Source organism: Dendrobates tinctorius, unplaced genomic scaffold, assembly GCF_039654945.1.
Source record: "Dendrobates tinctorius isolate UK_male_01 unplaced genomic scaffold, ASM3965494v1 ptg000121l, whole genome shotgun sequence".
Lineage (NCBI taxonomy): Eukaryota > Metazoa > Chordata > Amphibia > Anura > Dendrobatidae > Dendrobates > Dendrobates tinctorius.
This window is the reverse complement of record NW_027361789.1, coordinates 1,822,927-1,846,680: the sequence shown is the minus strand read 5'-3', so window position 1 is coordinate 1,846,680 and position 23,754 is coordinate 1,822,927. Positions and strand designations below refer to the sequence as shown.

General features: G+C 47.5%; 1 protein-coding gene across 9 annotated transcripts in view; it reads right to left on the bottom strand.

The window, feature by feature from the left end:
- HERC2 (HECT and RLD domain containing E3 ubiquitin protein ligase 2) overlaps positions 1-23,754 on the bottom strand; it is a 364,746-nt gene that overhangs the window by 231,401 nt on the left and 109,591 nt on the right. For all 9 annotated transcript variants that reach the window (XM_073541474.1, XM_073541475.1, XM_073541476.1 and 6 more), the window contains 9 exons: positions 23,075-23,246; positions 22,745-22,918; positions 21,202-21,390; positions 19,263-19,414; positions 19,003-19,160; positions 18,626-18,739; positions 17,977-18,228; positions 6,877-7,070; positions 46-246 (listed from right to left, as the gene is read on the bottom strand). In XM_073541474.1, coding sequence (XP_073397575.1) covers positions 46-246; positions 6,877-7,070; positions 17,977-18,228; positions 18,626-18,739; positions 19,003-19,160; positions 19,263-19,414; positions 21,202-21,390; positions 22,745-22,918; positions 23,075-23,246 — 1,606 coding nt within the window. The remainder of the gene's footprint in view (positions 1-45; positions 247-6,876; positions 7,071-17,976; positions 18,229-18,625; positions 18,740-19,002; positions 19,161-19,262; positions 19,415-21,201; positions 21,391-22,744; positions 22,919-23,074; positions 23,247-23,754) is intronic.

Below are 23,754 nucleotides of genomic sequence, written 5' to 3'. Positions count from 1 at the left end.
GCGCACAGAGTAGAAATATTGCAAATCCCAAAATAAAAATATTACCTGCAAACGAAGAAGGTTGAGTGTCGCCACAGCCATACATTCCTTCTCTTGAGGGGGTGGCCAGTCTGAGCTACCATCCATCCCTTCGCTAACTTGCCGCAAAAGAAGATCAAGCTGTTCAAAGGTCATGGAGCACACATCTACCACAAAAGGCACACGGAGACCAATGGACCACTCCGAGCAGGAAGACCAGGCGAAACTCTAAGCAGAAATAAGAAATGCACACGCTGGGATTAAAAGGATGGTAGTTGCCCGTCTATAGAAAAATAAGAACTACATTTTTCCCTTTCAATTTGTTCAATTTGGGGGGTAAACGAAGGTAATAATCAAATATCACAGTAAAGTATTAAAAAGACCGGCACCGCTATAGCACCTGTCGCCAAGTTGCAGCTGAACGGACACCTTGCCCCTGGATTCCCGGTTGCACACCGTAGAAGTAAAACAATTCAGATACTGTCCATATACAAGTAAGGTGGCACTCACTGGTCCTTTAAAAAGTTCCTTTTATTGGTTCAATTTTAAAACATGACATCAGGAAGGTATTCGTGTAGCACACACTGGGCGAAAGTCGTTTTGCGCTTCAACAGGTCCTACTTACTGAAATGTTTTAAAGTTGAACCAATAAAAGAGGGATTTTTGGTATTCACCGTAAAATCTCTATCTTGGAGCCTTCATTGGGGGACACAGGTAACCATGTGTGGCTGCTGCGGTCGCTAGGAGGCTGACACTAGCCAAAAAAAGGAAAAACGCTCCTCAGCAGTATACACCCACCAACAGGCACAAAGCACATCAGTTATGTTAAAGCAGTAGAAGTAACCAAAACTCAACATATGTACCAACCCAACAACAAAGGCACGTACTGTAGGCCTATTAGAGGTACAAACAGTTAGGAAGGTTGCTGTGCTCCCCAATGAAGGCTCCAAGAAAGAGATTTTACCATGAGTACCAAAAATCCCTCATTCCTTGTCGCTTCATTGGGGGACAGAGGTAACCATGGGACATCCCAAAGCAGTCCTAAGGGTGGGAAACAGAAAAAAGAAACAGAAAACCGACTCAGGTCGACCGGTGCACAACTGCCGCCTGCAACACTTTACTTCCCAGGCCTGCATCAGAGGAGGCATGGGTATGAACCCTGTAAAACCTTGCAAAGGTGTGTAACTAGTTTGTAGGCCTGGTGACAAACTGCCCAGGAAGCTCCCACCTCCCGGGTGAAGTGAGCCCTTACCCGGGGAGGAGGATGTTTGTCCTTAACACGATATGCCTCCAATATTGCCGAATGAATCCATTGGGCAATTATGGACTTGGAAGCTGGGAGGCTCCCTACAACAACCTTCAGAGATGACAAATAGGGCATCAGAGTGACGAAAGGAAGCAGTCCTTAAAAAGGCTCTGACACTCAGACCAGATCCAGCTTATGGATGGACTTCTCCAGGGAATGGACCGGAGAAGACAGAGAGAAGGAACTACAATTTCCTCATTAATGTGAAATGAAGAGACCACCTTAGGCAAGAAGGAAGGAACGGGTCTGAGAACCACATTGTCCTGACGTAGAATTAGGAATGGAGAAAGGCAGGATACTGACGCTAACTCAGACTCTCCTGATGGACGTAATGGCAACTAAAAAGGCAACCTTTCATGACAGGAGAGAAGACGGAATGTCCTGAATGGGTTCAAAAGGATGACGCTGGAGGGTGCCAAGAACAAGGTTAAGATCCCATGGATCTATCGGAGGACGATAAGTAGGTGCCAGGTGAGTGACTCGCTGAAGCAAAGTCGTTAACAGGAGACGAGAAGCCAGATTTCATTGGAAAAGAATAGACAGTGCAGAAACTTGACCCTTAAAGGTACTGAGTGATAGACCAGAATCAAGACCTGCTTGGAGAAAACCCTGGGTGGAAGGAAGGAAAAAAAGACATAAGGGCAAAATTGTTGTCCTCACTACACCGAAAGAAGGCCTTCCAGTATCTATGATAGATTAGTGAGGATGCTGGTTTTCTTGGCCTAATCATGGTCTGAATGACCAGATGGGAAAAACCGGCCTCTATCAGGACTGCGGCCTCAACGGCCATGCCGGTGAACTCAGAGGCTGTTAACTCTGGTGGAAGATGGGGCATTGTGAGAGATCTGGATGGTCTGGAAGCCTCCAAGGTGCGTCCATGAGCATGTTCACTAGCTCCGCGTTCCAGGCACTTCTGGGTTAGTCTGGGGCTACCAAGACAAGAGTGTCCAGGGAGATCTGAAGACTTTGGTCACAGTCTCTAAGGGATGGTCCCTTGATCAAAAGATCGTCCAAGTAAGGAATTATGAGTATCCCCTTGGAACGAAGGATGGCCATGACCGCTGCCATGACCTTCATGAATACTCTGGGGGCAGAGGCCAGACCGAAGGGAAGAACCATGAACTAATAGAGGTCCTCCTGAATAGCAAACCAGAGGAATCTCTGATGCTGAACACAAACAGGAATGTGGAGATAAGCATCCTGAATGTCCACAGAGTAAAGAAATTCCCTTGGTTCCAAGGAGGCAATTACCAAACGCAGGGACTCCATCCTGAAATGAAGGATCCGAATGTGACGGTTCAACTGCTTGAGGTCCAGAATCGGACAGAGACCCATCTTTCTTCGGGACTACGAAAAGATTAGAGTAGAACCCCGAAAAGCACTTGTGCAAGGGAATGGGTACAATTACATAGCAGGGAAGAGACGGTCTGAAGAATACCTGGGCCCCGAGCTGGTAGTCTTGGCGGACGAGACTGAAAGAAACGTCTTCCTGAGGGAGGAGATAAGAGGAAAAAAAAAAAAAAAAAAAAAAAAAAAAAATCGATTTTGAAGCTTGAAGTCACGATCTCTCTGACCCAGGCGTCGACCACCGACAACCAGGCATCCCGGAAGAGAAGAAGCCAGCCTCCCACCCTGTAAAGATTCCCGATTGGGGTGACCCGTCACGCCGAGAACCTGTTGGAGCGAGACCCTGAGAGTTTGGAGGAGCAACCCTTTGGACTCCAGTGAGGAGCTAGTTTGAAGTACGGCTTCTTCCTTTTCCTTTGGACGGAAGAGCGGTCCTGCTGGGAGGAAATCCCTGAAGGAAAGACAGGCTGAAAGGATCGAAATTGGAGCGATCTCTTCCTATTGAAAGGACGTTTAGGTTTAAAATGGGGAAGAGAAGTGCTCTTCCCACTGGTAGCATCCGAGATTATTTAATCTAGCTTGGACCTAAACAGTCTAGAGCCTTGGAAGGAGAGGTTAGTGAGGGACTTTTTCGACGGCGGATCCGCATTTCAGGCATTCAACCAAAGAACGCGGCATATGGCAACAAGGTTGCTGGTAGTCTGGGCGGAACAACTGGCCACATCCAAGGAAGCCTTCAGGAGAAATTTGCCGATATGGCCAATCTGGTCTGCCAAGTCAGCCAGCTAATCCGGAGAAGCTGCCACTAGGATACCCTGACGAAGCATTCTAGCCCAGGCAGACATGGACTTTGCCACCCAATTGGAGGCAAAAATGGAACAGAGGGAGGCGCCGGCTGCTTCAAAGGCTGACTTTGCCATAGATTGAATCTGCCTATCCGTAGAGTCATTGAGAGATGCTCTGTCCGGCAGAGACAAAACGATCTTGGAAGACAGACGAAAAATTGGCGGATCAACATTAGGGGACTGTCCATCTACTAACCAGGTCTGGACTAAGAGGATAAAGAATGTCTAGCTGCTTCCTTCCCGTGAAGCACTTTTTAGGGTGTTCCCAGTGCTTAGACATGATTGCTTCAAATTCCCTGTGATTGGAATAGGTCCGGTAAGGACGTTTCAAACTCGTCAGAAGGAAAGTGAATGCTGCCGGACAGGGACCACGTCTTCCTTCCGATGAAGGCTTAGTGGGCACGTTCTGTATTTGTTTGCAGAAATTTCTGCAAGCTTTCTGCATTTCTTGGCAGTAGAAACGGTGCGGAAAAACACGCTGCGTTTTTGCATGCGCTGTTTTCCTGTGCATTTAATGGGTCAAAAATGCAGGCAAAAACATGCTGCAGAAAAAAAACACACTGAAAATATGGACAGAAATTTACTGATCATATGCACAACACTTCGTTTTTGGACCATTTACGTACGGAAGAAAACACATCAAATACTCAACATGCAAACATGGCCTAAGAGTTTGGCTAATCGTCAAGATAAGGCGATTGACCATATCCTGCAATTTTGAGGTCTTGTCCGTATCAGACTGACTGGGAATCCACATCTGACCCAAAAGCTGCCTCAGAAGAGGGGGCATGGGATAAGGAAGGCATTGTGGAGGATTCAGAGGAGCCTGGGGAACTGGAAGAGGAACTGGAAAGAGCCCGCTTCCATGACTTTAGACTCGATCTGTCCCTGTGAATGTCGTGATCAGGTGCGTGCGAATCACCGTGAGTGGCGTTCAGAGCACTGTGGTGGTGGTAAGTGTGGTAGTCGCTCTATGACCTGGACCAGAGACTGATACCTTTGTCAGGTTGGAGACCAATTGGGACATGGCAACAGTCCACTCCGGTGAAAGGGGTGTGCTCTCGTCCCGGGTGGTGGCGACATGGTAGAAGGGCTGCAGGACTGACGGAAAGGAGAAGGATGATCTGTGGATCATCACTTCCTTTTGCAGAAGGCACAGGCGTAATGAATAATAGTAGGTTTGGGGGGGCAAAAAGAAGCCTCTCTAGGGTTGGGCATAAGTCGAGCCTTGGTGATACTTCTATGAAGAGCTATCTAGGCGAAGAGAGCAGGAAAAAAAAAAAAAAAAAAAAGGAGGGCAGAGCCTTCCCGATGTCCGCGACAACCAGCAGATGTTTGGCTGGGTGTGTCCCTCTGTGTGCAGGTGTCCGCAGATCAGATGCAGAGAGTGCAGGGTATTGCAGGCACTTAGAGCTGCTGATGCACAAGCCCTGATTGGGAAACGACTGCGCTACAGCAACTACACTGCACTGCGGTAGATGTGGCTTATCTGCCGGCCTGTGAAAAATGAAAGTATCCCTCCGATTGGCTTACCTGCCGGGGGCATGTACAGTCAGGAAGAGGAAGCGCCATGATAGAAGCAAAAGCGCGCCGACGTGCGCTACGATGTGGGGCGTGGCCAGGTCTGAGCAGGACGGAGGACAAAACAGGCGAGCTCTCCTACTGGACCAAAAGGGCGCTTGATTTAAAAGAAAGGTGGTGAATGGCCAGAGGAAGCCGGGAAGAGGCGCAGCCAGAAAAAAGACGAGGTGTGGCCACAAAGCCCGAGACTGGCCAGGAAGAAATGGCCGGGGTTGTGCGAGATCATCCTATGCACAAATGCCACCCTGTCCAGTGCGGTGGCAGATGGAGGGACAGTAATCCTTTCCAGACATGCCGGGTGCAGCTGCGGGGGAAAAGAAGGGGAACATACCTGCAAAGTGACTCCCGATCCCTCTTCGCCAATGAGGATGCCTTCAGGAGACCTTAGGTGGATGAGGGCCACTGGAATGAGAGATCTTCCTTCCCGCACAGTCTCCAGATGGTGCAGAAGACTGTGTCAACCCCTTACAAGAAGGGGGAAGGCCACCACTCGTGACAACCGTCTTCCTCCCAGTCTGAGGAGAGGGGTAGGGTGGGGAAAAGGCTAGGACTAGGACCGGCCACCGGTAATCACCTTGGTGCCTAATCAGCGCTGGCGTCACTGTCTTCACCTTCACACAAACTGAACATGAAGAGGAAAGCAAGGGGTCAGCTGACTTCCTCTTCATGTTCAATTTTTCCAAAGGCGGAGATCGTGACGCCAACGCTGATTGGGCGCCAGAGTGACGTGTCACAACAACCACACGAGAGCGCCCTGGGATCATGAGTGCTGACACCGCAAGAACAGCAGGTGAGTATAAGCTTAGCTTTTTTATTTTATCGTGGCCAAACATTTAGATCGAGAAGGGGTTGTCAAAAGTAGCGAACAACCCATTTAAGGTCCAGCAGGGGATCATAGTGAGAGATGAGCTTAGTCCAGCACCACAAAGCGACCAGCTTCTCCCTGCATTGCTACAGGTCATTCACAAGTCTCTCCCTACATACATAGGGGAGACTTGTTACTTACTAGAGCAGTGTCGGACTAGTATCATCTCTCCTGATAATCCTCAGCTGGTTCTTTAAACGAAAAATAACGAGTATTTCAGAGAAACACAAATAACCACAATCGTGCAGCCAGGTTCGGATATATGCTGCCTGTAGATTTAGCAGTAGTAATCATGCACAGACAGGTTCCTTGTAAAGAGAATGTGTCATCAGAAAATGACCTATTGCTTACATCATGTTTGTATTCACAAAAAAATTCATGGTTTAGATTAAAATCAAAATTCAGTAATTAGTAATTTTCCCACTTTCTACCAAGGATATTTTAGACTCAGATTTCCTGTCATTTCAAGAAGTTTTCAGCAGGCTCATTGTCATCACAGACAGGAATGCAATGACAGGAGACATCTCTATACACAGCTGGTAACAAAGGAACCACCAATCACTATTAGAGATGTCACAGCTGACCTGCGCCTTCTCCCTTCTGAATGACCTTTGTATGTGCTCAATAGATGCTTCAATACAAAAGACAGGGAAGAAGTCAGTCTATTTCTAATTTACTGTATAAGTGGATTTCCTAAAAGAACATGAAATAAGAGTGTACAATAGCCCCAGTGGCCAGTGTAAACATTTTTAAATTACTGGCTATTATTTTTAATTAAAAACTGTGATCTAGTAATACATTGCCAAAAATGTTGAAAAAAATACGCTTAAAAACACAAACTATAATGATTTTCTGCAAATACATCCCCTTTATAAAAGTTCCCAAATCCATTGACCACATACACAACAATATACCTGAGCAGGGCCACATGCAATTCCTACTATGTGTTTAGAGTCCAGTCCAGGAAGAGCAGAAGGCTCAGGTTTTGCAATACGCAGGGTGTCAAAGTGCTGACACTGATCGTTGCTACCCCAGCTGTAGACTTCTCCAGATTCAGTGAGCGCCAGGCAATGTGTGGAGCCCACAGCTACATCAACTACCTTCTTACCTACAGGATAAATGGAAAAACAAATATCTGCAAGACACAGTAAAGATCCGCACACTAAAAAAAGAGCATAAGTCTGCCAACATCAATTACCAAAATTATGACAAAAATACTACGGCATTGCCATGATTTCGGTACATGAATTTTTTGCTAAACAGTTCCCAAAAGGACGGCAAAACAAGTTAGGGCATGTTCACAATTGCCGAATAAATGATTGATGGATTGTATGGCCATAGATCTGGCTAGACTTGACATTTTTTTTTTTTACATGGACAAAGCAGCACGCTCGGGTCAGGAGTGGGGAAAGGGGATAACTGAGAAAACCTCACGCATGAAAGTGGGCTGTAGCTGGACACAAACTTTGGTGTGGAGTCTGCACAGAGATCGAGATCATATCCAACCAGTGTGAACGTGGCTTTAAGATTTGTTATATCTGAATTCGAGACTTCCACAGATTCCGTAAAATTTACAGAGAAAAAAAAATAGGGATTTTTGTGTGCTCACCTTAAAATCCTTTTCTCCGAGCCATTCATTGGGGGACACAGTGACAGTGGGTGTTATGCTGCTTGCCACTAGGAGGACACAAAGTAAACCAGAAAAAAAGGTTAGCTCCTCCCCTGCAGTATACACCCTCTCGCTGGATGAGATATTTCCAGTTCAGTGAAAAAAGCAGTAGGAGCTTAAACAGTCAACAATAACCATAACTATGTCAACCTAAGAATGCTACAATGAGCCAGTAGGCTAAACAGGGCGGGTGCTGTGTCCCCCAATGAATGGCTCGGAGAAAAGGATTTTACGGTGAGTACACAAAAATCCCTATTTCTCCTACGCCTCATTGGGGGACACAGACAGAGGGACGTCCTAAAGCAGTCCCTGCGTGGGGAGCATACATCTGCTAATACCCCATGTACCACTGAGTCAACACTGAGGTACTGCCGATTGCAGGATGCGTCTGCCAAGAGCTGCATCTGCCGAGGCTTGAGAATGAATTTGGTAGTGTTTTGAAAAGGTATGCAGACTGGACCAAGACGCAGCCTTGCAGACCTGTTCTGCCGATGCCTGGTGCCGAATGGTCCAAGAGGCGCCCACTGACCGGGTGAAGTGCGCCTTAATCCACGCTGGGACAGGCGCATTCCTGACACGGTAGGATTCCTGAATCGCTGAGCGAATCCACCTGGCTAGCGTTGCTTTTGAAGCAGCTAGACCCTTCCTATGCCCCTCTGAAAATATGAACAGGGCATCTGACTTGCAGAAGGGAGCCATCCGCGAGGTGTACCGTCTCAGCGCCCTAACCACATCCATGGTGTGGAGGGCCTTCTCAATGCGACGGACTGGCGCCGGACAAAAGGAAGGCAAACCAATTTCCTCGTTGAGATGGAAGGAGGAGACGACCTTGGGCAGGAAGGACGGGGACGTCCTGAGAACTACCTTGTCCTGATGAAAATTCAGGAACGGAGAACGGCAGGACAGGGCTGCTAATTCCGAAACTCGTCTGATTGACGTAATTACCACCAGAAAGACCACTTTCCAAGAGAGGACGGTCAATGACACGTCCTGCAGCGGTTCGAAAGGAGCCTCCTGTAAGGCCCCGAGAACCAGATTAAGGTCTCATGACTCCAATGGCCTTCTATAAGGAGTCACATGGGAAACGCCTTGAATAAACATCTTGACCTGAGGTTTGGTGGCAATTTTGCGTTGGAAAAGCACTGACAAGGCCGAAATTTGGCCCTTGAGCGAGCTAAGCGCGAGGCCTGATTTTAATCCAGATTGAAGGAACTCCAATATGGCCGGAATGGAGAACACCAGAGGGGAACGACCATGATCCTTGCCCCATGAAAAGAAGATTTTCCAGGTGCGGTGAAAGATACGCCTGGATACAGGCTTCCTAGCACTAATCATGGTGGAAATCACGTCAAGAGAGAACCCAGCCTGTGCTAAAATCCAGGATTCAACGGCCATGCCGTCAAAGACAGGGCCCCGGAATTCTGGTGGTAAATCTGGCCCTGAGAAAGCAGATCTGTGCGATCTGGAAGTCGCCAGGGGACGTCAGCGACTAGTTGTATTAGTTCTGCATACCATGCTCGGCACGGCCAATCTGGCGCGACTAGGATCACTGGTACACCCCTCTGCTCTGATCTTCTTGATGAATCTCAGAAGCAAGGGAAGAGGGGGAAAGGTGTACGGGAGTCGGAACCGGTGCCATGGCAGAACTAGGGCGTCCGCTCCGATGGCACATGGATCGGGCAATGAACAGAGACACCTTGCTTAGTCTGGAGGCCATGAGGTCCACATCTGGAGTCCCCCAACGAAGACAAATCTGGTGAAAGACTTCCAGATGAAGAGACGACTCTCCCGAGGCAATGCCTTATCGACTGAGGAAATCTGCAGCCCAATTTTCTATGCCCGGGATGTGAATTGCTGAGATGGGCGAATGGTTGGTCTCGGCCCAATGGAGGATGTGACTCACTTCGTGCATGGCCATCCTGCTCCGGGTACCTCCCTGGCGGTTGATATACGCTACAGCCGTGGCGTTGTCGGATTGGATCCTGATGGGGTGACCTGCGAGGAGATGGTGGAAACTCTGTAGACCAAATCTGATCGCTCGTATGTTGATGGGGAGACGTGACTCTCGGGTCGACGAACGACCCTGTGCCGTGTGGTGACAAAAGACCGCACCCCAGCCGAGAAGACTTGCGTCGGTGGTTACTACCAACCATCTTACCGGGAGAAAAGACCTCACTTGATTCAGGGAGGACCTCAGTGTCCACCACCTGAGGGCTTGCCTGACCCGCAAGGACAGAAGATTCCGACGGTCCAGGGAGAACAGGTTCTTGTCCCAAGCTAACAGCAACGCATGTTGTAAGGGACGGAGATGGAACTGCTTCCATTGCAGCCACCATTTTTCCAAGAACGCTCATGCTGAAACGAATGGAATGAGAGGCTGGGCAGGAAAGAGTCCGCACTACCTGTTATAAGGCTTGCGTCTTTTCTGGAGGGAGAATGACCAACCCGTGGGAAGTGTCCAAGATCATTTCTAAAAAGGAAATCTGCTGAGCCGGTTTCGGGGAAGACTTTGCGAAGTTTATCTTCCACCCCAGGCGAGAAAGTGTATTTACTGTTATCTCCACGGATTCCTCGCAGGCTGAAAGGGACGGACCCTTGATGAGCAGGTCGTCCAGATACGGTAACACCACTATTCCTCGAGAGTGGAGAATGGCCATGACAGCCGCCATGACCTTGGTAAAGACCCTGGGAGCAGTGGCGAGTCCGAAGGGCAAGGCAACGAACTGGAAGTGTTCCTCGTGAATTGCAAAACGCAGGAACTGCTGGCGAGGCCGGGCAGATCGGAATGTGAAGGTAAGCGTCCTTGATGTCGATGGATGCTAGGAACTCTCCTTTTTCCATGGAAGCGACAACTGATCGGAGAGATTCCATTAGAAATCGCCGAACCGTGACAAACTGATTTAACAGTTTGAGATCCAGAATGGGTCGCATCGTCCCATCCTTCTCTGGAACCACAAAAAGGTTTGAATAAAATCCTCTGAACCTTTCATGATGAGGGACCGGAATGATGACTCCATCCCTTAAGAGAGCCTGAACAGCCCGAAGGAAGGCTCTTGTCTTTCCCTTGGGGGAGAGGAAAGGAAAAAGCGAGTTGGAGGGGGAGAGGAAAACTATCTTGTATCCGGAGGACACCAGCTCCCTGACCCACTTGTCGTGGACGACCGCGAGCCAGGTGTGGCTGAAGGAAAGTAGGCGACCGCCTACTCTGTCGGCGTCCGCTGGATACCGCAACAAGTCATTGGGTAGATCTATGAGATCTGGCTCCCCTGGATCCAGAAGCCCTAGGTCTGGGTTTCCAAGAGCGGTTAGGTCTGCATGAGACCTAGGAGCCTCTGTCTCCGCGCGGAGACAGACCTGATCCAGAAGAGAAGGTAGAAGAGGACCAACTGGAGTTGCTGCGAAAAGATAGAAAGCGTGTCAGCTGTTGGTTGCGAAATGGCCGAGCAGCCTTTTGTTGAGGGAGTAATTTACTTTTTCCCCCGGTAGCATCAGAAATGAGCTGATCCAGTTTCTCTCCATAGAGACGACCCGTTTGAAAGGGGAGAGAGGTCAACGATCTTTTAGATGTGGCATCTGCCCGCCAGTCGCGGAGCCACAGGGCTCTTCTAATGGAGATTGCATTAGCAGCAGTTTGAGCAGCACAATTGGCGGCATCAAAAGAGGTGCCCACTACAAAGTCCACTGCGTGAATTATCTGCCTGGCGACCATGGTTGCCTCCGGAGGAAGATTGGTGCCCTGGAAGGAAGTGATCAAGACTTCTGCCCAAGCGGCCATTGCCTTAGTGACCCAAATTGCTGCGAAAGATGGAAAAACCACTGCTCCTGAAGCTTCAAAAACTGAACGGGCCAAGTAGTCAATCTGACGATCGGAGGGGTTACTGATTGAGGAACCCTCAGAAACTGATAGAAGCGTTTTTGAAGCAAGACGCGACACAGGCGGGTCCACCGGAGGGGACTGTAACCAATCCATCATTAGGTCTGGATCAAAAGGGTATATAGCCTGAGTAGACTTTTGCCCTATGAACCACTTATGTGGACGATCCCTATGTTTCTGGAAAAGTTCCTTAATGTCCGGATGGCTGGTAAATAACCTGAGCACATGCTTGGTTTTCTTAAGTGAGATAGGATGTGTTGGAGCGGGAACATTATCCTCATCCAACTTCAGAATCCTGTTGACGGTTTCTATAAGAGAATCAATACTCTTGATCAGTTGGGGGATTCTGAGGGGCTCACATGTCAGATTCGAATTCAGAATCGTGCTCGCTGAGAACTCCAGGAGATGGAGAGAGGGGGAGGGAGGGGGAGGGAGGGGGAGAGAGGGAGAGAGGGAGAGAGGGAGAGAGGGAGAGAGGGAGAGAGGGAGAGAGGGAGAGAGGGAGAGAGGGAGAGAGGGAGAGAGGGAGAGAGGGAGAGAGGGAGAGGGGGAGAGGGGGAGAGGGGGAGAGGGGGAGAGGGGGAGAGGGGGAGAGGGAGAGGGAGAGAGAGGGAGAGAGAGGAGTCGCAGATGCGCGAACGGGACTAGGGGAAGCGTCATGGGTCCGCTTTCTAGAGACCTGACCATCCCTTGAACGAGTACGGCCCCTGCTGGTGGACTGTTCCCGGCCGACGCCAGAGCCTTCCTCAGGGGGTAAGGACGCCTTCTGGCTTAAAGAGTCCTGGGTCAGAGACTCCACTGACCTTGACAGGGACACAGCCCACTCTGGGGTACTAAACGCAGGAGGCCCGTCAGCAGCGGCGGCGATTGAGCACAGGTTGGGGCGCAGGCCAGGTCGCAGTCCGTGCATAACGTATTAGTCTGTGCACTAGGTAAGGCAGACTTGCAAGTGGTACACACGGTAAAAAACGCAGTGTGCTTTTTAGCAGCCCGTTTAGCCTCCTTAGATTGAGACACAGCTCTCTGAAAGGGTTAACGGCAGAGTCTGCTGCAGCTGCAGAGAATGTGCCGGGAAGGGGTTAAGCTTTAATCTGAGGGCAGATGCAGCTTACCCGGTCCTATGCTGTGTCCTCTGGGAGGAATAGCGGTGGCCCTGCAGTGTCACCCGGTATCCGGCAGAATGCTCGCATCACAGCTCGTGTCCAGAGCAGGCTGAGGTAAAAAGACATGGCCCCCGAGATTAGAATTGCGCGTCTCGTCAGGGATGAGAAGCGCCAAGGCGAGGGGGCGGCGATAATAGCGCGGGCGGCGCTATTCAAATTGCGGCCTAGTAGGCCGGAAAAGCCGGGTGCAAAATTTTTGAGCCTACCCGCGGTAGGCGCCGGTGGGCGGGGCGGCGTAATTGAAATTGCGGCCTAGCAGGCCGGAAAGTCAGGGACTAAATTTTTTTATTTTTTTTTTGGGGGGGAGGCGATGCACCGCCGCTGACGCTACGTCAGCGCTTCTCCCGGGGGCCAGGACCCGACCCCATACCTCCACTCCAGTGCTCAGCGCTGTCTGGCCATCCATGTAGGCTCTCATCCTCCTGGGCTGATGTAGCAGAGCTGGAGGAGTTCTTAAAGGGGCCATGCTCAATCGATCCTCCCTATGATAGGGGGATGGAGAGCTATGGGGCTGATTCAGGGCTTACGTAAGCACTGTCCTGTCTTCTCCATTCTGTGCGCCTGCCCTCATATCCGTGGTTTACCGGACTCCGGTCGCAAGGATCATCGCCAATGCTAGAGAAATCAGCCCCAAACATCGTAGGAAAGTGTACGGGGAGGTATACTCCGTGTGCTTGCCTGTTGTTAGTTCGGGGGGAGAGCAGGCCGTAGAAAGGAACCGTCGCCCCCTTCACTCCGTTAATTAAAAAATAAAAATCTACAGAAAAATTCAAAAATAAAATAAAAACGGTGGGGTCTGAAACCAGACTTAAGTGCCTCCTACAGACACTAAGCATGAACTAGAGATATCTCAGCCAGCGAGAGAGTGTATACTGCAGGGGAGGAGTTAACTTTTTTTCTGGTTTACTTAGTGTCCTCCTAGTGGCAAGCAGCATAACACCCACTGTCTCTGTGTCCCCCAATGAGGCGTAGGAGAAGACACTGCATGATGCGCTATTTCAGAAAAATTGCAGTCCTGCATCATGCTGGAACCCCACAGAAACAATTATACAGACAAGCAAAAGGGTAACAATGTTTGAACTTTTGACTTTCAGGCTCCATACCTCAGCATCCACTGCTACTTCGAATGTGAGACTACCATCATTTTCTAGTTAATCATCTTGGATATCTCATACATAAATTTGGCTTGCAACTATTTAGTAGATGATTAGTTATGCAGATTCTTGTCTAGTCACTGCTTTGTGTGGCATGGTGACATGGATCAGCGACCGGCCCCCCTGCCGGGTATCGCTGATCGCACTCGAACGTCCTTGGCCGTTGTTTGATCGTTGGTCTCCGGCTGGCCAGCGCTCATCGCTGCGTGTGGCAGCGAGACCAGCGATCAGCGACGCTGGGAGCTGGTTTCCAATGTAAACAGCGGGTGTTATGATTGGGTCACTGAGGAGGAAAGCAAGACCAAGCTAAGCCACAGAAAACCAGAGACGTTGGTAACTAAGCGGATTGCAGACCCCTGATCCTATCCACACAACTAGCAGTAGCCGTGGAGCGTGCCTACGATGATCCTAGATGCCTCGACACAGCCGTAGAACTAAATAAGCCTAAAGCAAGAAAGGGGAAAATCTAAACTGCCCCAGCGCAGACACCAAAGGGATAGCCCCCAAACATATATTGTCGGTGAGACAAGATGAAAACACAAACGCAGATAGGAAAATAGACTGAGCAAATGATGGGGCCCACACTAACTAGACAGGACAGGAAAGGAAAGACGGTCTGCAATCACGCAAAAAACCCTGCAAAAAAAATGCCCAACATGTCTGATTGAAAAATATTGAAGTCATTAGACTTCGCCCACTATATCAGCACTCTGGTATATTCTGAAAGAGCAAAAAGAGGCCAATCTAATAAGGAACAAAAACAAACTGGCACAAGCAGTAACATAAGGATGGAAATTCAGCACAGCCCCAGCCGGAGCTGGTTGAATACACAAAACTGAAATAGACAAAACCAGATCAAATGTGAACAATAGCAAAAGAACACTTAGCTGAGCATGCAGGGACTGAGCTGGAAACTAAGACCTCAGGAGGCAGGAAAAAATCACCAGCAGGGATAGAGGGAGTCGGCTGTCTTAAATCCAGTCAGAAACTCCAGATCTCTAGTCATCCTCCTCATTATCAGGTGGCAGGCCTCTGTTAATTAGATCAGCTCCATTACTTCCAGTAACCACCAGAGGGAGCCCGGAAAGAGAACTCGCGACCCCTCTGTCAATATAACCAGTTCCACTACCTTCACTAGCAACCAGAGGTAAGCCAGAAAGCGAATTCACAACAAGCGGGTATCTAAGAGCCGCGCGGCTCTTAGATACCCGCTGTTTACATTGGAAACCAGCATGCTCGCTGGTCCTGATCGCTGGAGGGGATGTCTATGTGTCAGCTCGCCATCGATCGGCTAACTGTCCCAGCAATCCCATTCACGTCGGATGGTGGGATCACTGTGACATTGATACGTGTAACGGGGCCCTAACTCGCCTTGTAGGATACTAACATATAGCTCAGGATTGAGACTACCATCGATCCTAGTCAAGTCAAGCATCCAATGGCTTTGGCTGTGAAACAACCCCATATCATCAGGCTTTCTCCACCAAACTTGACAATTCTCAATCCATTAGCTCCTCTTTCCCTTGTTTCTTCCAGACTCATTTGCACCCATCAAAGCCTAGTCTTTTGACTTCCTTCTCATTCCTCCAAATCACCAATTTCCACTTTTCTACAGTCCACTTTTCATACTTTTTTTCAAAACTTAAGCCGATGCTTCTTATGACGATATTCAAGTCTAGGTTTCTTCACCTTTTTTCAGGCCACCATTCCAGACTTGTGCAATGCGCTTCACACAGTGCTTGCAGGATCTCGCCATTATGAAGCATACGAGCCACCTCCTCTGCAGCGTTTCTCACGCCAGAACTGATAGACTTTTTGACTGATATTTTGCCTGGAAGTTCACCCCTCTGCTTTTGAATGAATTGACGAACTTAAATATTCTTCCAACTGTCATGGAACAGGTTGTGTTTTGTAGCATACAGGGAAAAAAAAAAAAAGATTTTTCTACTACCAGGAGAAAAACAGTAACAATGCAGTGACATGACATGACCCTTAAAAATAGTCTGGGTGAAATGGTGGATGAGGAAAAAGCCAATATGCTAAATTACTTTTTTTCAACAGTATTTACACAAGAAAATCCCATGACGGATAACATGATCAGGGATAAAAATTCTCCATTAAATGTCACCTGCTTAACCCAGCAGGAAGTACGGCGGCATCTAAAATTGACAAATCCCCGGGCCCGGATGGGATACACCCCCGAGTACTGCAGGAATTAAGCACAGTCATAGATAGACCATTATTTTAAATCTTTAAAGATTCCATAATAACAGGGTCTGTACCACAGGACTGGCGTATTGCAAATGTGGTGCCAATATTCAAAAAGGGGACAAAAACTGAACTTGGAAATTATAGGCCAGTAAGTTTAACCTCAACTGTGGGTAAAATCCTAGAGGGTTTTCTAAGAGATACTATACTGGAGTATCTGGAGAAGAATAACCTCATGACCCAATATCAACATGGGTTTACAAGGGACCGCTCCTATCAGACTAATCTGATAAGCTTTTATGAAGAGGGAAGTTCCGGACTGGACCAAGGGAATGCAGTGGATGTGGTGTACATGGACTTTTCAAAAGCTTTTGATACGGTGCCACACAAAAGGTTGATACATAAAATGAGAACAGTGGGGATAGGGGAAAATATGTGTAGGTGGGTTAAGAGCTGGCTCAGGGATAGGAAACAAAGGGTGGTTATTAATGGAGCACACTCGGACTGGGTCACGGTTAGCAGTGGGGTACCACAGGGGTCAGTTTTGGGCCCGCTTCTTTTTAACATTTATTAATGACCTTGTAGGGGGCATAGAGAGTAGAATTTCAATATTTGCAGATGACACTAAACTCTGCAGGGTAATCAATACAGAGGAGGACAATTTTATATTACAGGAGGATTTATGTAAACTAGAAGCTTGGGCTGATAAATGGCAAATGAGCTTTAATGGGGATAAATGTAAGGTCATGCACTTGGGTAAAACGAATAAGATGTATAATTATGTGCTTAATTGTAAAACACTAGGCAAAACGGTCACTGAAAAAGACCTGGGTGTATGGGTAGACGACAAACTCACATTTAGTGGCCAGTGTCAGGCAGCTGCTGCAAAGGCAAATAAAATAATGGGATGCATTAAAAGAGGCATAGATGCTCATGAGGAAAACATAATTTTGCCTCTATATAAGTCACTAGTGCGACCACACTTAGAATACTGTGTACAGTTCTGGTCTCCGGTGTATAAGAAAGACATAGCTGAACTGGAGCGGGTGCAGAGAAGAGCGACCAAGGTTATTAGGGAACTAGGAGGTCTGCAATACCAAGACAGGTTATTATACTTGGGGTTATTTAGTTTGGAAAATCGAAGGCTTAGGGGTGATCTTATTACAATGTATAAATATATGCGGGGACAATACAAAGACCTTTCTAATGATCTTTTTACTCTTAGACCTGTGACGGGAACAAGGGGGCACCCTCTACGTCTGGAGGAAAGAAGGTTTAAGCATACAGACGCGGATTCTTTACTGTAAGAGCAGTGAGACTATGGAACTCTCTGCCATATGATGTTGTAATGAGCGATTCCCTACTAAAATTTAAGAAGGGACTGGATGCCTTTCTTGAAAAGTATAATATTACAGGGTATATACACTAGTTTCCTTAATATTGCGTTGATCCAGGGAGCTAGTCTGATTGCCGTATGTGGAGTCAGGAAGGAATTTTTTTTCCCCAATGTGAAGCTTACTGTTTGCCACATGGTGTTTTTTTGCCTTCCTCTGGATCAACATGTTATGGCAGGTTAGCACAGGATATGGGTTGAACTAGATGGACTTAAAGTCTCCCTTCAACCTTAATTACTATGTTACTATGTAAGAATCTGCATAACTAAGCATATGCTAAATAGTTGCAAGTCAAATTTATGTATGAGAGAGCCAAGATAAAATGATGGTAGACCCACCATCAAAGCAGTAGTGAATGGTGAGATGTGGAGCCTGAAAGTCAAAAGTTCAAAGCATTGTTACCCTTTTGCTCGTCAGTCTAAGTCAATAGGGCCTGCCTTAGGACTGACATTTATGTGTATTTTGTGACTATTATGTCTGGATTTATAGTGCTGGAATCCTCACATGACTAATGTGTTATTTATGATTATTACAATATTAGCAATCACTCACCTTGCAATCCATCAAGTACTTTGGGATATCGGACATGTTCCTCTGTCCCATGCCCAAGCCTCTGATTGTCTCCTTTACCCCAGGAATATACCTGTCCATCTTTGGTGATAGCAATGGAAAACTGACTGCCACAGCGAACTTTTATTATGTCTAGGTCTTGAAGTTTCTCAATCAACTTGGGAGTTTTACAACCATCACTGCCTCCTCTACCTAGCTTTCCATAATCCCCATCGCCCCAAGACCAGACTTGACCTTCAAAAAGAAAGAAAGAAAAGTTACACCTCTGCGAAATAACCGTTGGTACCAGCTAGTCCAGAAGTGTATGTCATTATTAATCTGTAATCAGATTATTCCCCATGCCAGCAGATCAGCAACACGTTAGAGACAGCACAGATGGTAAATCACAACTCCAATCCATGTCTCCCAGCAGCCTCTCCATCCAAACACATGTACGAAGTCCCATCTCATACGATGCAATTATTTTGGCATAAGAAGGAAACCTATTAAATATATGAAGGAGTTGTGGCTCTTCTAGTTTGGACAGAACGTGATTGCACCAGCCGATTTCCATTAAGCCACTGTTATAAAGTAGTGGACAAACCCTTTAAATACTCCATCTCAGGTACAGATATAGGACAAAACAGCTCACCATTTTCAGTCACTGCCAGAGTCTGAGCATCTCCACTTCCACAAGAAACATCCACTACTTTAAGTCCTTTCAGTCCGGTTACCAACATAGGAACTGTCTGGTCTTCGCTGGAGCCTAAAAGACGAATTACACAAATATCATATTAACCTCATTAATTAATATGGGTTTGCAGCTCGATGGGGACCATGATTGAATTTCTTTTCTATCGACTACCCCAAATGTACTATATTTAAAGATGCACTTATGATGCAGCCACTAGTGGGGTTCCTGAACGTTGCAGTGTACAGTGGACAAGGCAATCGCTATACAATGTTATTCAAGGAAATAGTTTTCTTAGGGTTTTGCATATATTTGTCTATATAAAATGCAGTACACACCATGCCCCAGTCTTCCATAGTTTCCTCGGCCCCAAGTGTACAGCTCGCCATCATTAGTAATCGCTGCGCTGTAAGTGCTGCCACACGCAACGTAAACGATCTGTTTCCCAGACTGCTTTCCACACAGGGCAGAAATAAGCTTAGGCTCTTCTATAGAACTAGGGAAAAAATGAGCGTCATGGTGATTTTCATAAAACCGGAACAGACACAGGCAGCAATCTATTATCCGCATTAAAAACAAACGAAAAGAAAAGACGTACACAGTGTCTCCATGACCCAGTCTTCCACCATCTCCACAGCCCCATGAATATAGTTCTCCAGTCACAGATAAGGCCAGATAATGCTGACCGTCCGAGTGTGCTGCAATCTTCACAATATTTCGGGTGGAAAGGCCTTGAACAAGCTGTGGTCCCTGTGGAAGATAAAAACACAAGCTAACAGTATAAAAAGGCTGGGGAGGGGGGAAAGGGGTATTCAGCTGATCACCTAGTGCAGACCTGAACAGAGTGCGGCCCGTGGGCCACATTCGGCCCTCTGGCTGTTCCAGGACAGAGACAGCCAAATGGCTGAAACCGTGGCCCATGACCGCACAGTGCCCTCCCCCGACACCAGTATCTGCATACTTGGGATTCAAATAGTGAATAATTTGGTGGAGAATGGAGCAGCCGGATCTTTCTTCCACCAATGCGAATGCAATACAGCATACGCAATGACATCATTTTGACACATCAACTTTGCACTGTGGAGAGTGGTGCACTGGAGACAGGAGCAAAGTGCCAGAGGAACAGAAGCGAGGTGAGGATGTAGCTTTTTTGAATGTGTATTCAATGTTTGCATGTGCATACCGGGAGGCTATGTAGGGGGCTCATGCTGCATACCGGGAGGCTATGTAGGGGGCTCATGCTGCATACCGGGAGGCTATGTAGGGGGCTCATGCTGCATACCGGGAGGCTATGTAGGGGGCTCATGCTGCATACCGGGAGGCTATGTAGGGGGCTCATGCTGCATACCGGGAGGCTATGTAGGGGGCTCATGCTGCATACCGGGAGGCTATGTAGGGGGCTCATGCTGCATACAGGGAGGCTATGTAGGGGGCTCATGCTGCATACAGGGAGGCTATGTAGGGGGCTCATGCTGCATACAGGGAGGCTATGTGGGGGCTCATGCTGCATACAGGGAGGCTATGTGAGGGCTCATGCTGCATGTTAGGGAGGCTATGTGGGGGCTCATGCTGCATACAGGGAGGCTATGTGGGGGCTCATGCTGCATACAGGGAGGCTATGTGGGGGCTCATGCTGCATATTAGGGAGGCTATGTGGGGGCTCATGCTGCATACAGGAAGGCTATGTGAGGGCTCATGCTGCATACAGGGAGGCTATGTAGGGGGCTCATGCTGCATACCGGGAGGCTATGTGGGGGCTCATGCTGCATACCGGGAGGCTATGAGGGGGCTCATGCTGCATACAGGGAGGCTATGTGAGGGGCTCATGCTGCATACCGGGAGGCTATGTGGGGGCTCATGCTGCATACAGGAAGGCTATGTGAGGGCTAATGCTGCATATTAGGGAGGCTATGTGGGAGCTCATACTGCATATAGTGAGGCTATGTAGGGGCTCATGCTGCATATAGGGAGGCTATATGGGGGGGCTCATGCGGCATATAGGCAGGCCATGTGGGGGCTCATGCTGCATACAGAGAGGCTATGTGAGGGCTCTTATTTCCACACTAGTGGCTGCAGTAAGATAAATGTAATATTAAATAATCGAAGGGCACTCAGATGTGTAGCCATCCATGTAATACATGGACTGCTTAAGTCCACCAGAAAGGAGCCAGGGGAAGAGGGTCACTCCTCTACAATGCCCATATGCAAGATGATTTTATTCTCCCCCTATATCAGGCTTGGTAATATGTATGGCAGAAACTTTTCGTCCATTCCAGATTTTAAGACACCTCAGTGACTGGCCGAGTATTCATGCATATGAAACTTAGGAAAGATAGCTCTTGGCCAAACAAGCAACACGCTTAGACATCTACTATCCCGCCCCCCCCCCCCCCCACTCCCCTCCAAAAAATAAAAAAAAAAGTATGATATACCAATTACCATGTTCTCTGGTCTCAGACATATACTTTTCTACACCTCTCTAACTGTAGCAATAAAAATCCACAGACACAAATGATTACTTAACACCTTCCACTCACCAGTGTGTTGTTGTTGTAAGTTTGGGTGTAAACTTTGCCGTTCCTGGAAAGTATCAAAAAACACTTCTCCGCACAGGCAATTTGTGTAACACCGAGAGTGGCAAGAGCTTCACATTGTATAGGGCCATTCACATTTGCATAATACTTCCAACCCAGAAGACCCCAGCTGATTACCTCCTGTAAGGAGCCCTAAGAAACAAAGAGGGAAGACTGCTATGATAACGTGTATAATTATTCTAAAAAGTCTATGATCAAGTGTACAGACACCAGGCAATTCCATTTGCAGCCTACTAGAACCATTAAGAAGCAGTGTGAACAAACCAAAAGGTTTTCCATATAAAGAAGAAACATGGACCCCAACTGACTAGGAGTAGGTAAAAACATGAAGATCACTTGGAATTTAACTGAAGAGAACCCCAGCGATACAGAGATGGGTGCTCCAGGGGACCCAGAGGCTCTGCTGTAGCCCTGTAAGGAATGGATCTACTCCATTCATGAATGGGACAGCTATAGAATGAATGCAGCGTTCGGCTTTCTTCAACACTCCTACAGACAATGAATGGAGTAGTGACTAAGCATCCCCGTGTCAGCTCCATTCCAGACTATGCTGCACAACTCCGATCTACGGAGAGATGAAGGTCCCGGTAGCCAGAACCCCCAGGATCAGCAAGTTACAGTATTCCCCTATACTATTGAGAGGGAATGAAAAAGCTCTCTTCTGCTTAAAAGGTTATTCCCAAAAAAGCACCTCATCCTCTTATTTACACTTTGTATACAGTATCAGCTTAATATAAAAATATACTTGGACCGTTCAGCTTATATTTAGTCCGGCATGCTCTACTATAAAAAGATCACCCTTTTATAAATGCTTACTTATAATACATGTGCCCTCTAGGATCTGTAAGTCATAGGAAAGAGGATTCTTGTGGGAAAGCCCAGTCACAAATCAGCTGATCAGGGCGACAGGTCTGCAGTCCATGTCCCATATTAGCTAAAGTAGACCTTGGCTCCAAGGCCAACAGGAACAAGACACTGCTCTCACCAGAATTTATTAACACTTGTGTGCAGAGCTAAAAACAAACAGTCTGCAAGTGTCAGATGAATAGCGGTATTACATGCATGCATACATTAAAGGGGTTTGCTCACAGTTTGGAAATTAGCCCCTACCCAATGGTTAATGGTTATCTTCCAGATCGTTGAGAGTTCGACCAACGAGAGCGACATCGATCCCAAGAACTGGGGCTCTTGGATGGAGCACAGTGCTGCTCCATTCATTCTTACATGGGACCGCCGGAGATGGGGGAGCATTGCTGATCTTCAGCACTCCCACAAGAATGAATGGAGCAGCAGTGCGCAAGATCAACTAGCTCTCCAGTAACACGGGGTTCTTCAGTGCACCAGTTCTCAGGATCAGAGTCGGGCACCCAGCGGGTGGACCACCAGCAATCAGATAGTGATCACATAAATAAGTGATACCTTCCAGACTTAACTTACCCCTTTCATGGATAAAGGAACAGAGGAATGGTGCGGGAGACCAGCATACCTTATGTGAGGTTGGTGAGCTGCACTGGGGAGGCATACACGGCGCTGCCAATCTGTCCAAATGTGCCATAATAACAACAGCAGTTTGCCTTAAATCAATAGCTAGCTCATTGTCCTGAGGCAATATCAGATACCGCAAAAAGTTTTCATTTGGGCCTAAAGGACATGAAGGCACCTAGAGAAAAAAAAAAATATATGCATGAAAACATGAATAATCCTTCCCCATGGTCGGGATAGCCAGAGGTCACACCTTCATCCTTTAAAAAAATTTTAAACAATTATGGCATATCCAAGCAATAAGCTTTCATTGGAAAATATGTTTAAGACATACCTGAATCTCTTTTTCCAGGTTATGAACATCTTTATTGCACAATATACTCTGGAAGCGATGGAGTAGAGGGAGGAGAGGTGCACTGGTCCCCTGGGCCGACCTCTCATTGTCAGTTTCCCTTGTTCCATTGTCCCAGAGTTGAAGTAGCAGCATAACAGCAGATAACATTTGGCTGGGGGACACAAAAAATGCACGTTACACACTTTAATAGAAAAGCTTCTCAAATATATCTCTGCCGTCAAACATATAGGATACAGCAAAAAGGTGAAAATTAACAAAACTGGGCCAGTTGTTAAAGAGGATTTGTCAGTAGCACATAGCCTTGTAGGGGATACATTCCCAATAAAAAAATAATCTAATATGCTAATTAGGGTGGTTGGAGAACTATGGCGTGGCTAAAATCTTTAATAATAATCTTTATTTTTATATAGCGCTAACATTCCGCAGCGCTTTACAGTTTGCACACATTATCATCACTGTCCCTAATGGGGCTCACAATCTATATTCCCTATCAGTAAGTCTTTGGAATGTGGGAGGAAACCCACGCAAACACGGGGAGAATATACTCCTTGCAGATGTTGTCCTTAGTGGGATTTGAACCCAGGACCCCAGCGCTGCAAGGCTGCAGTGCTATCCACTAAGCCACCATGCCGCCCCACAGCTCAGTGTACCATTTCACC